General features: G+C 43.1%; 1 protein-coding gene across 4 annotated transcripts in view; it reads right to left on the bottom strand.

The window, feature by feature from the left end:
• XPO4 (exportin 4) overlaps positions 1-13,455 on the bottom strand; it is a 150,166-nt gene that overhangs the window by 38,140 nt on the left and 98,571 nt on the right. For all 4 annotated transcript variants that reach the window (XM_056561726.1, XM_056561727.1, XM_056561724.1 and 1 more), the window contains exons 8-9: positions 6,774-6,931; positions 6,488-6,662 (exon numbers count right to left, since the gene is read on the bottom strand). In XM_056561726.1, coding sequence (XP_056417701.1) covers positions 6,488-6,662; positions 6,774-6,931 — 333 coding nt within the window. The remainder of the gene's footprint in view (positions 1-6,487; positions 6,663-6,773; positions 6,932-13,455) is intronic.

Here is a 13,455-nt window from a genome sequence, read left to right on the forward strand (position 1 = left end):
AGGCGATCAGATCATCCATTTTACTCACTGCACTGCTGTAGATGCCGTGATCTGTATTGAGAGGTTAATGGCGCACATTAGCGTGATCGCTGATGTCCGCCATTACCGGCGGGTCCCTGGCTGCTGATAGCAGCCGGGACCTGCCGTGCATGACACATGTATTGGAGTTACCCTTTAAACAGCTGAACCCTGGCTCCTTTACAACTGAGGCCAGGGAGAAAAATCTAAAAATTTTATAAGTTGTGGCAAAACCATCAACAGTAGCAAAGGTACGTTTGATATCGTCGTCCAGTCACTTTTTGATGGGGTCTTTATTTCATATCATAAATATGACCTGACATTCACTTTAACCACATAACATTTATAAAGAACACCGCAATTGAGAAGATGAATGGCACTCACCAGTTTTGTGATGTAACAAACGTGTTTATTCCATAAAGTGCAACATAGTTACAGGCAAGGCAAGGGAGGACTCGGACGCCGTCCACGTAGCGGTGATAGCTATTTTGTGCGCAAAGCGCGTCTTGCCTGTAACTATGTTGCACTTTATGGAATAAACACGTTTGTTACATCACGAAACTGGTGAGTGCCATTCATCTTCTCAATTGCTGCATTCATATAGACGGTCTTCCAAGAATTGAGCATCCCAGTTCGGATTCACTGCAGTTGCCACATCTATGTAGTGCTGTGCCGAACGCTATTTCTGTATTGCCGCATTTATAAAGAACAACTTCTGCTGGATATATAATCCCACATGAATCGGTCTAAGTAATTTAGCCTCCCTCCTTCTATATTAATCTAGATCACAGTGGTATGCTAGTAGTTACATAGTGTTCTAGTTTTCCTAGTTATTTCCCCCTTTACAGTCACATTTTTCTATTTCAAGCACAATGTAATAAAGATTATAATTTAGCACTACACTATAAAGAGGAGCCTTAATGCAACCACTGGTCCTATAGAATTTTGTGAAGCTCATAAACTGAACAGTTTTAGGAGGTAAAAAGGTTTTCCAAGATTAGTTTTCCACTTCTATCCATAGGCTGTATCTGGTATTACAATCCAGCCCCAAGAGAATACGCCGTTACCCACACACAGCCAAAGGAGATGATCCTGGTCAGATCCCTTAAAAAGGATATGTGCAACTGTCCCAACCATTTCAGATGTATAGGTCCCATGTTTCTTAGTGGGAAAAAAAAAGGAAACCAACCGTATATACTAGAGTATAAGCCGGCCCGAATATAAGCCGAGGCCCCCAATTTCACCCCCAAAACCCAGGAAAAGTTATTGACTCTACTATAAGCCTAGGATGGGAAATTCATCATGACCCCCATCATCCAGACCCCCCCCCCCTCCCTTCATCATCACCGCCTGTCAATCCCTTCAGTGGTCTTCAACCTGCGGACCTCCAGATGTTGCAAAACTACAACTCCCAGCATGCCCGGACAGCCCATGGCTGTCCGGGCATGCTGGGAGTTGCAGTTTTGCAACATCTGGAGGTCCGCAGGTTGAAGACCACTGTGGCCTTAGTCATCATCCAGACCCCCTTTTAGTTTTCTACTCACCTCCCCTCGGTGGGAAGCAAGGGTGAGTTGGTCCGGGTCATCCGTCCGGTGGGGAGGGTTAGTCGTTCCGGGCTGTACATTTTCACCGGGGGGGCCTCTTCTCCGCTCCGGACTAGTGACGTTGCCTTGACGACGATGCACAGGGACGTTCATGCGAGTCCCTGTGAGTCGTCATCAAGGCAACGTCACTTCTCCGGGGCCGGGCCCGGAGAAGAGGCACCCCCCCCGGTGAAAATGGACAGCCCGGAACGACTAACCCTCCCCACCGGACGGATGACCCGGACCAACTCACCCTTCCTTCCCACCGAGGGGAGGCGAGTAGAAAACTAAAGGGGGTGTCTGGATGATGAGGAAGGCCACAGTGGTCTTCAACCTGCGGACCTCCAGAGGTTTCAAAACCACAACTCCCAGCATGCCCGGACAGCCGATGGCTGTCCGGGCATGCTGGGAGTTGTAGTTTTGCAACATCTGAAGGTCCACAGGTTGAAGACCACTGACAAGCGGAGAGTTCACTCGAGTATAAGTCGGGGGAGGGGGGGGGGGGGGGGGCGGCCTTTTCAGCAAGAAAAATCGGCTTATACTCGAGTATATACGGTAAATGGTGGTCAACAGACTGATGACTGAATGTAAGGACCAGGAGAGAAACGTCCATGAAGTAGTGAGCACCTTTGTATTTTACTTACAGAATCAGTGGAAACAGTAGGATTCATCTCCACCACTGCAGTCATACCCAGTGGAAGGCACATACAAATATGGCATTTGAACACATGGTTATACATTATAATGGGAGTCACCATATACGAATGGCAACCAAACCTGGCAACTTCAGTGTATATGATATCTATTGTATATGTGGGGTCTCGTGAAGACAGATGTCAGGGAAAAAGAAGGATCAGGCAAATTCGATTTCAACATGCCTGATCTTTTTGATCTCACAAGAGATAGACGTCTCCACCAGGTGTCTGACAGAAGCTTATTCACCTATTACTGAGAACGCACATGTATATTCTACCGTATGTGTATGAACATTAGGGAGGGTGCGGGCAAAATCAGGCTATGTTTGCACTATAATAGGGGATCAATTATAAGTCAATGAGGACAGTGAGCGCTGTTACTGTCTATTGTTCAAAGGGTCTGGCACTGCATTCATGGTTTCTGGTATAATGGAAACCACAATGACTATACTCAAGAGATCACCCGACTGCTATGTAGGATGTATGGCCAGTTGGCCACCTTAAGACAAGTATAGCTTCTCCAAGTGGAAAACAGCAGGCTGCTGGATTTTAAGTCATGGATTTTAAACCTTTTTTGTACAACTGATCCTGACACCATAAAGAACTGGAACATGCCCAGAGTGAAGTACACTGCTCAAAAAAACATAAAGGGAACACTTAAACAACACAATGTAACTTCAAGTCAATGACACTTCTGAGAAATCAAACTGTCCACTCAGGAAGCAACACCGACAATCAATTTCACATGCTGTTGTGCAAATGGAACAGACAACAGGTGGAAATATAGGCAACTAGTAAGACACCCAATAAAGGAGTGGTTCTGAAGGTGACAGACCACTTCTCAGTTCCTATGCTTCCTGGCTGATGTTTTGGTCACTTTTGAATGCTGGTGGTGCTTTCACTTTAGTGGTAGCATGAGACGGAGTCTACAACCCACACAAGTGGCTCAGGTAGTGCAGCTCATCCAGGATGGCACATCAATGCGAGCTGCGGCAAGAAGGTTTTCTGTCTGTCAGCGTAGTGTCCAGAACATGGAGGCACTACCAGGAGACAGGCCACACAGGAGACGTGGAGGAGGCCGTAGGAGGGCAACAACCCAGCAGCAGGACTGCTACCTCCGCCTTTGTGCAAGGAGGAGCACTGCCAGAGTCCTGCAAAATGACCTCCAGCAGGCCACAAATGTGCATGTGGCCACTCAAACAAACAGAAACAGACTCCATGAGGGTGGTATGAGGGCCCGACGTCCATAGGTGGGAGTTGGGCTGACAGCCAAACACTGTGCAGGATGTTTGGCATTTGCCAGAGAACACCAAGATTGGCAAATTCACCACTGGCACCCTGTGCTCTTCACAGATGAAAGCAGGTTCACACTGAGCACATGTGACAGACGTGACAGAATCTGGAGACACTGTGCAGAACGTTCTGCTGCCTGCAACATCCTCCAGCATGACTGGTTTGGCGGTGGGTCAGTAATGGTGTGGGGTGGCATTTCTTTGGAGGGCCGCACAGCCCTCCATGTGCTTGCCAGAGGTAGCCTGACTGCCATTAGGAACCGAGATGAGATCCTCAGACCCCTTGTGAGACCATATGCTGGTGCTGTTGGCCCCGAGTTCCTCCTAATGCAAGACAATGCTAGACCTCATGTGACTGGAGTGTTTCAGCAGTTCCTGCAAGAGGAAGGCATTGATGCTATGGACTGGCCCACCCGTTCCCCAGACCTGAATCCGATTGAGCACATTTGGGACATCATGTCTCGCTCCATCCACCAACGCCACGTTGCACCACAGACTGTCCAGGAGTTGGCGGATGCTTTAGTCCAGGTCTGGGAGGATATACCTCAGGAGACCATCCACCACCTCATCAGGAGCATGCCCAGGCATTGTTAGGAGGTCATACGGGCACGTGGAGGCCACACACACTACTGAGCCTCATTGTGACTTGTTTTAAGGACATTACATCAAAGTTGGATCAGCCTGTAGTGTGGTTTCCCACTTTGATGTTGAGTGTGACTCCATATCCAGACCTCCATGGGTTGATAAATTTGATTTCCATTGATAATTTTTGTGTGATTTTGTTGTCAGCACATTCAACTATGTAAAGACGAAAGTATTTCATACGATTAGTTCATTCATTCAGATCTAGGATGTGTTATCTTAGTGTTCCCTTTACTTTTTGAGCAGTGTATCTCCCGCAGCCAGGTTATTGCATACAAGGATCTGCAAACTCCAAGCCCTACAATAGTGTGAAACTTATCTTTGATCACTAAGATAAAACAATATATTAAAAACTTTTTTGAGATAAAAAAAGACTACCAAAGTAACCCACCCCATGTACAGTACATAGGGCATTTGTGATTTAGTACAGCGTTGGCAAAAACACATAGCAACCCACTAAGCCAATGACATTTTTGGAACTCACTCAACACTGCCGATCTTTAACACTCTAACACTTTGTCATCTCACCAGACCGGACATGGGCTGGATAACTAGATGAAGCTCCTCAAACAGCAGATAATTATTTGTTCATAAGCTGTACTGAAACCTATGAAAAATCATACCTATCAGATCACCTTCTCTAATGCCCGACTGTACCTGTAAGAAGTTCATTTACTTCTGTATAAGAAGTCAAACTTATTTAGGGTTTATTCATATGACAAATCTATGTACAGGTATGTGAATGTTTGGGAATCCAAGTTACCCGCTGCAAGTCTTCTACTGATAAGATACTTCTGTAATAAAGGCACAGAATTTTTCTTCTCTCAATTACCATACGACTAAGGGCACTGTATTACAAATACAATACAGTCATGGAATTTAGGCCTACATGAGATGCAGCTGAATGTTCCTTCCCAGATTTACCCATAAATTACACCTTAAGGATAGGGTCACAAGTGTTGTAGAATTTTGTTGCTTATTTTGCTACTGCATATTTTCCTACCAATTAAAGTCAATGGGTAGCAAAATTGGTGAAGCAAGATATGAGATGTGTGGCCCTATCCTTAAAAATGAAATATAATACAGCACAATTATTCCAGAGAATAGAAGCAATGCTGCAGATCTACACAAGTACAGAGCATAAATGCCATTCACCTGCATTAACCTTAAATGAATGCAGACTTTTACTGAAAACTTTCCATGTCTTCCCATGGCATAAGACGATACATGATGGCAGATATATATATATACACACACACACACAAACCAAAACTTTGAGAAGGTAGTTGCCTTCAATGAACAGGGTTCAGTTACAAAATAAGATTTACATAGAAAGCATGTATCCAATAAAAGCTTTCTACAGGGAATACACGTGCATGATATAGCATTCCATATTAAAGGGATTTTATGCAAGTTGGATTATTTATACTAGTGGATGGTTCTATAAAAAGTTACATCTAATTTACCTATAGGAGTAGAAAGCCCCAAGGCATAACAAGGGGTATGCAAAACATTACTCGATGGTAGATTTAGCATCTCCATTCTATTACCATTACTTCTTTTCACTTTATGCTCTGCTGATACTGCTCTCGTGATCTTCAAAGATCATGCAGATCTGTGCTGAATAAATGCTACCTATTGACTTCAATGGGAAGGAAAATACGCAGCAGCAAATTTGCAACAAATACGGCACGTGTGACCGAACCCTAATGACTACAATCTGCTCTGATTTCCAAACTAATACCCACCTCTTGACTTCAATGGGAATCATTAACACAAATTGCATTGCAGATTTTCCAATATGGGAAAAAAGAATGGAATCTGCTAAGTGAATTCATCATATATTATTTTCACGATTTGAAATGATTTCTACTGAGCTTTTAATTTTTGCTTTCCAGTTTGCTTTCTAGGTGTATGCCTATATTAAAAACCACAGTTCTTAATAAAAAATTATATATATTTTATAATCCATATATAATATAAGATAAAATATAATAAAAACAATTATATAATATATATTACCTGAACCTTTAATTCTCTTAAACACAACCTGCTGCCTCTTCCAACTTCAACTGCTTTGTATAGACGAGAGTTTTCCAACCAAGGAGGCTCCATCTGTTGCAAAACTACCACTTCTAGCATGCTGGGAGTGGTAGTTTTGCAACAGCTGGAGGAACCCTGGTTGGTAAACACTGCTAAAGACCTAGAGGTCTGATTTCCAATCAGATCCAATGCTCACTCCAATGCCAGTACTTACTACTTCCTCCAGGGCTGCACTTCTTCCAAAGGAACATGTGAGGTGTGTGAGGCAGTTCACGAATGACGAGAACAGATCATTAGGAATGGCAGTCAGAATATTGCGCGGAAAAACTGTTATTAAGTTACTGATTATATTGGAAATCCCCACTGCTTCCGAATCTTCTATTTCTATCCTGAACAGAAAAGAAAGAAGATTAATACAGAAGAGAAAACAGAACATGTGACACAGGATGACAGTGTAGGCTAGAAATAACTGGGCGTCTCAGAATAGGAACCATACGTACCCATTAATTGTATTCAGTAATCCTTCAATGAAATGTGCCAAGTAGTCTACTTGCGACCTCTCATCAGGAAAGATGGGTCCATGGAGAGACGCCAGCTGTGCTAAGCACATAAGAGAGTCTTGGGCCATGTCGGAGTCTTCCCTGATTTTACAATGAACCTGTAGGGAACACGGTACAATGATCAGCTGGATCACAAAGAGAACGCCACGTCTCACTAGATGGCCGACAAGATGAGCGGCGGGTGTCTAATCCACACTATGTTCGGCAGCAGTCCCCTTTTCCTCTAGTCTTGCTCTCATAATTTAAAATAGCTAAAAAGTTCCTGGGTGCTACCTTCATCTTGAAGGCCGAGCTAAAACAGATGCCAGCCCAAGACTCACTGCTCCTTCTAAAAACAGCAGTCATGACAGCTATCTGGGTTATGCCAGCTATGCCTGGGCTACTGCGTCTGGCTAAACTTAGATGACAGTTTCAAATCAAGTGTATACTGATGTAGCTTTGATGGAGGTAAACACCACAGGGGGTTAATTCGGGGTCCGGGCCGAGGCCGTGCCATTCACTCTTACAGCAGTCAATCATTCACAACACTTAATATGAAAGGCTGAGCGCTAACAACACTGCCAGGACGTTCAGCTCTCAGCCAACAGCAATGTCACGTCTCCTCATTAACTGCTTCCAGTATAGACCCTGGTGGAGAATAAGTGATGTCTAGCACCTCCATGTGGCAGCAAACTGGTACAGGCCTGTTAAATGGGCAACATGTCAGTCATTAAGAAGGAACCCTACTAAGAAATGTCTTAAACATGGTAAGAACTGTAACAGTTCGAAATGTGTTTGTGTTGCATTTGTACATCTTATGGATTGACAATTCTTTTTCTGGCTTTAATAGGCCCAATTAAAAGTTGGATTTTTTTTTTCTTTTTATCAACCAGAAGCTGGAGATCCTAAGGCTATGTTCACACGGTGGAAGGCAATTCCGCTGTGTGAACATAGCCTTAAAGTTTATTTCTGCATTTAAAGGGGTTATGTGGGGAATAAAGCTTCTCACCTATCCACATTCTCCATAATGAGGCCCATACCTCTGAACACTCGGCCCACGCGTTCGGAGACAAACTGATCTTAGGAGTGGCAGAGCAAGCAGTCACTCCTGAGACCATTTGGTCTCGAAAGGTGGAGGCCCGTGTGCTCCGGCCCCGTTTTGAATATCTTACTGCTGGGACCCCACGAGATGAGACACTTCTCCCCTATCCTGTGGTTAGAGCATATGTTTTACTCTCTGGATAACCTCTTTAATACAGGGAGCAGGCTGATGTTCTAAGGCTCCATTCACACTATAAAATTCATCCGTTTCAAAGATCTGTTTGATGTTCCGTTATGAGAACCCTGAAAATCGGCCATTAAACGTCCGTTAGAAAATCCCATTATAGTCTATAGGATTTTTACATTATCCGTTTTAACAGTTATAGCCCATTATTAATAACGGATGTTACTGTGAGACGGAAGATAGTAACTAGAGATGAGCGAATTTACAGTAAATTCTCGGCTCTGCAGTCGATGACTTTTCCTGCATAAATTAGTTCAGCTTTCAGGTGCTCCGGTGGGCTGGAAAAGGTGGATACAGTCCTAGGAGACTCTTTCCTAGGACTGTATCCACCTTTTCCAGCCCACCGGAGCACCTGAAGGCTGAACTAATTTATGCAGGATAAGTCATCAACTGCCGAGCCGAGAAGTTCGTGACGAATCGAATTTACTGTAAGTTCACTCATCTCTACTGATAATTAATATGGGGGGGGGGGGGGGGGGGGCGCTAGGAAATACCATTATATACTGTGGAACCACCAAAAGTTTAAAAAATACCGTGATACACACATTTGGTCATACCGCCCAGCCCTACGGATAATGTAAAAATCCTATAGAGTATAATGGGATTTTTTAACGGCCGATTTTCAGGGTTTTCATAACAGAACATCAAAAAGATCTTTAAAACGGATGAATTTTATAGTGTGAAAGGGGTTTAAGAAGTCATCCACGCTTCTAGACATATAAACTCATTCCATGAAATGTATTTGTATGGATTTGGCGGTGAGCTGACCTTTTCTTCTTCTCTTGCCATAGCAAAGGGTCTGAGTAGTTATGTCCATGCTAAATTTTAGCTTTTTCTTTTGAATAAATTTGCTTATTGGTCGTTATGGAGTAACTTGGAATAATTCCCTTAAAAAAACATTAATATGTCCAATACCAGATATAAATATAAAGAACGTATAATGAAAAGGATCAATGTACATGAATGTATAATTAACATCTGCTTTGCCATTGACTTCACTGTATTTCACTCTGAACTGTTCACACTGCGTAAATTCCACTGCGGAATTCTGTTCCGCTAGAAGAAAGAACATGTTCATTCTTCTTGGGGAATACGCGAGCAGAACTCCATTGAAGTCAATGGTAAAAAAAATTCCGCTTGAAAGCGTTTCCGCACAGAAAAAAAAATAACATAACGCAAATTCCAATTGGTGGTTGTAGTCGAGCAAAAAAACAAAAAAAAAACTAAAACAAAATCAGTTTCCTCCTATATTCTGTGCAAAAAAAAAAAAGAAAAATTCCGTGACAGAATTTTTTTAGGCGAGGATTCCTCCTATTCCTCAGTGTGAACGCACCCATATATTTTCCTAAAGACACTGGCCGACATTTATAATTGTTTTTAGACAGTTTTTTGGGTCTAGAAAATGAGCAAGAAAAGGTGCAAGCAGGGTTTATTTGCGTCTTTTGGTTTACACATTTCTGCTGATTTTGAGTTGCGATACGGAAGGGCTTTATGAGCTGCGCCTTTTTATGAAAAGGCGCAAAGCCACTGAAAAGTCTCTAAAACTACACGAGCCCAGACTTAGCTTTTTAGTGTATAAGAAGAGAGAAATAAAAAAAAAAATGTGACCTGCACAAAATTTATCAAATGCTCTGTGACCCTTTAATAAATTTGGTGCTCCTACACATTACCAGAAGAGAGGAGCGAACTTACAGTAAATTCGATTAGTCACGAACTTCTCGGCTCGGCAGTTGATGACTTATCCTGCATAAATGAGTTCAGCTTTCCGGTGCTCCGGTGGGCTGGAAAAGGTGGATACAGTCCTAGGAGAGAGTCTCCTAGGAATGTATCCACCTTTTCCAGCCCACAGGAGCACAGGAAAGCTGAACTAATTTATGCAGGAAAAGTCAGCGACCGCCGAGTCGAGAAGTTCGTGACGAATCGAATTTACTGTAAGTTCGCTCATCTCTAATTACCAGCACACAGAAAAAAAAAAAAAAAAAAAGTGTAGAAAAATACTTCATAATGATAAATGCCGGCCAGTGTTTCCCAACCAGGATGCCTCCAGCTGTTGCAAAACTACAACTAGCAGCATGCCCGGACAGCCAACGTCTTCTACACAATGATAAATGCCGGCCAGTGTTTCCCAACCAGGGTGCCTCCAGCTGTTGCAAAACTACAACTACCAGCATGCCCGGACAGCCAACGGCTGTCCGGGCATGCTGGGAGTTGTAGTTTAGCAACAGCTGGAGGCACCCTCGTTGGGAAACCCTGCTCAAGAAAATGAAGACCCAAGCATTTCCACCTAGCCAAAATACTACAGAAACCTGATCCGTTCTCACCATGTGTATTATGTCCTGTGGAATCCAGCTGGACACACACAGCAGATGGAGAAAGTTACCATTGAATTTACAATTACTCGGATTTCAAGAAGGTCAGCGATATTGTAAAAACAAAGCTAAAAACCCAGCAGACAAGCAACAGCACCAACCATTCCCTTGTGTCCATTTATCACACCGACACATTGTCACGGTGTAACTCAAGTATCACAGTCCGCCCGGTCTAAGCGCCAAACAATAACCAACACCTGCAAACAGAGGATCAGCAGGGACAGTCCTAAAAGGATCATTTGGGGAATCCTAACAACCTATCTATCGATTAGTTATCTGGAGACATTGATTATATAGTTTAAATATTCGACAACTATCTAGAAAACTGAATACACACCACGTTTTTGCAATACAGTTCCCGTATCAGGTTTTTGATAGAAAAAGGATTTGTCAAAACCGGACTAAACTGCATCAAAACGTGTGTATAAATTTTAATCCGTATATGGTTTGAAGAATGATGTCCGGTTGACCCGTTTTTAAAGAAAAAAAAGGTAAATTTTTTTTTTACTTTTCATTCCATTATGAATAAAGTTTCACTTGTTTGATTGAAATTCCAAGAAAAAAAAAAAACTGTGAAAAGTCCAAAACCGTATGGTGAAAACAGTATGTAACCGTACGCGCATACGGTTCTGTACGGTTCCCATTGACTTCCTATGTAAAAATAAATAAATTATACGTTTCAATACGGTTTTTCACCCGAACCAAAAACCGCGGTAGGCTATGATTTTGGGTACGGGAAAAAAAAAACCAAAAACCGTATAGGATGCAAAATGGACACAACCGGAAGCCTCGTTTGGCATACAGTTTTCAATGGAGAGTCAATGCATACGGTTTTCAATATGGTTCCGTACGGTTTTCAAACTGAAAATGTACACGGGAACTGTATTGCAAAAACGTGGTGTGAACCCTGCCCAACACACAAAACACTCTGTACCCAGCTGGTTTCTCATATATGAGAACAAGTACCCACAGAGTCTTGCAGGCAATGCTTTGTGGGAAATAATTATGCAAATTAGATCTCATCTCCTGGTTTAGGTTACTATCTCGACACATACTTCGTACCAAAACCTACCTCTCCATATATATATATATATATATATATATATATATATATATATATATATATATGCAACATGTACGTATGTGTCTATTTTTTTAGAACCATAGGAAGGCATGTCTGTTATTTCATTTAGCAGTTTCTTAGCTACATCTGCTTTTGAGGATCCTGAGTAACAACCATGTTGGCCATTTTACATGCTAACATGGGTTATGCGAGAACACAAGAACAGAGCTAATTTCTTCTCAAAACAGCACCACACCTGTTCTCAGGTTTTGTGTGGTATTACTACGTGGCTCCATTTTTGTCAATTGAACTTATCTGCAATACCACACACAACCTAAGGGTGGTGCTGTCTTTGGAAGAAATTACGGTATATAGGTTCTGTTTTTTGTTTTTTTTGTTTGTTTTTTTAAATTCTGGATAACTCCTTTAAGTCTTCTGTAACAATCCATATTGTAGTCTCCTGTCATTATCTTCATTTTACCTGAACTGAGACTCATTGGGGAGCTCTCCCTGTTTGGGTATAAGAACAGATCAATTAAAGGAGTACTCCAGGATTGGAAAACTTTGTTTCAGTTCCCGGGGGGGGTCCAACCGCTGGGACCCCCCGCGATCTCCCGATCGAGGCGTCGGCAGTTCGCAGGAAGGGGGCGTGTCAACCACTGCACGAAGCGGCGGCTGAAACGCCCCCCCCCCCCCTTTAATATAACTCTATGAGAGAGCCGGAGCGCTGCCATAGCACTGTAGTGAGGGGGCATGTCAGCCGCTGCTTCGTGCGGCGGCCGGAGTCTCGAGGCCCCATACAGTAGATAGGGGATAAGTTTTCCAATACTGGACTACTCCACTGCTCAGACTTGCATTGAGGGGGCGGGGCGTGATGTCTTGAGGGGGTGGGGCTTTGACGTCACGAGCTCCCGGCGCCAGCTCCAGTGTTCGGAACAGCTTGTTCCAAATGCTGAGCAGCAGAGTACCCCTTTAATAAAGGTAAGCAGTGCTGACAGAAACCACTGTGAACCATCCCTGATGACACATGGTTCAGGCAGCATGAAAGCTATGAATGGTTCCCATTAAAGTTGGCCTGCCTACGTAGAAACAGATCTCAAACACCGAGGCAGTGTTATTATTCACAGAAAAGTCCCATACTTATGTGGACACCAGAACCAACCTACTTTTATACAGAAGTACATTACAAAGCGGTAGGTAACTTCCCATTGCAGAACAGGAGTGCAAACTTTTATCATTAGTTCACACAAAATGACTATTCCCATTAAAAGACAACAATCATTATCTCTTAGGTCAGTGGGTCCTTGTTACATCAGGACGCCATAATCTGTGTGGACAAAGATCCTGTCACACAAATCCGTGATAAATCTAGTCCTTTCCAAACAGACAGACATTCTGATTAGAGATTCACCCAGAAAAATCAAGATCAATTTGTAGGATAGACAGCTGGAAAGGTACAGAAACTAAATATCGCTGTACATGGCCCAATGTTATTTTTGTGTAATACAATAGTAGGATATGAAAAGGATGGGCGCTAGATAAACAAAGCAATGACACCACGTCTCACCGAAACCATGATCAAAGATCCCCTATCAAACAAGATGACGGATTAGACAAAGTCAATCCAGCTGGCTATAAAGAGGACATGCATTGCGGCGGAGGCAAATCTCCGATTAGATAGATAATATATGGTGCACGGTTACGAGGTGTTTATATGCCGACTCATTTACCATGGAGACCTACAGGGGACCCATGGAATCGAGAACAAGAAAGAACACAAAGGGTTAACCGAGTGAGCCAGAGAGTATTTGCAGGAGGTGGTCACAGCTGATGGCAGCAGTTGTTTAGATGTCTAGCAGACAGCTGTTCAGTGAGCCTGTTACTGTTCTTCTATGGAGTATTACACCTCATCACACCAGAAACACT

The sequence above is a fragment of the Hyla sarda genome, chromosome 2, assembly GCF_029499605.1.
Source record: "Hyla sarda isolate aHylSar1 chromosome 2, aHylSar1.hap1, whole genome shotgun sequence".
Classification (NCBI taxonomy): Eukaryota; Metazoa; Chordata; class Amphibia; order Anura; family Hylidae; genus Hyla; species Hyla sarda.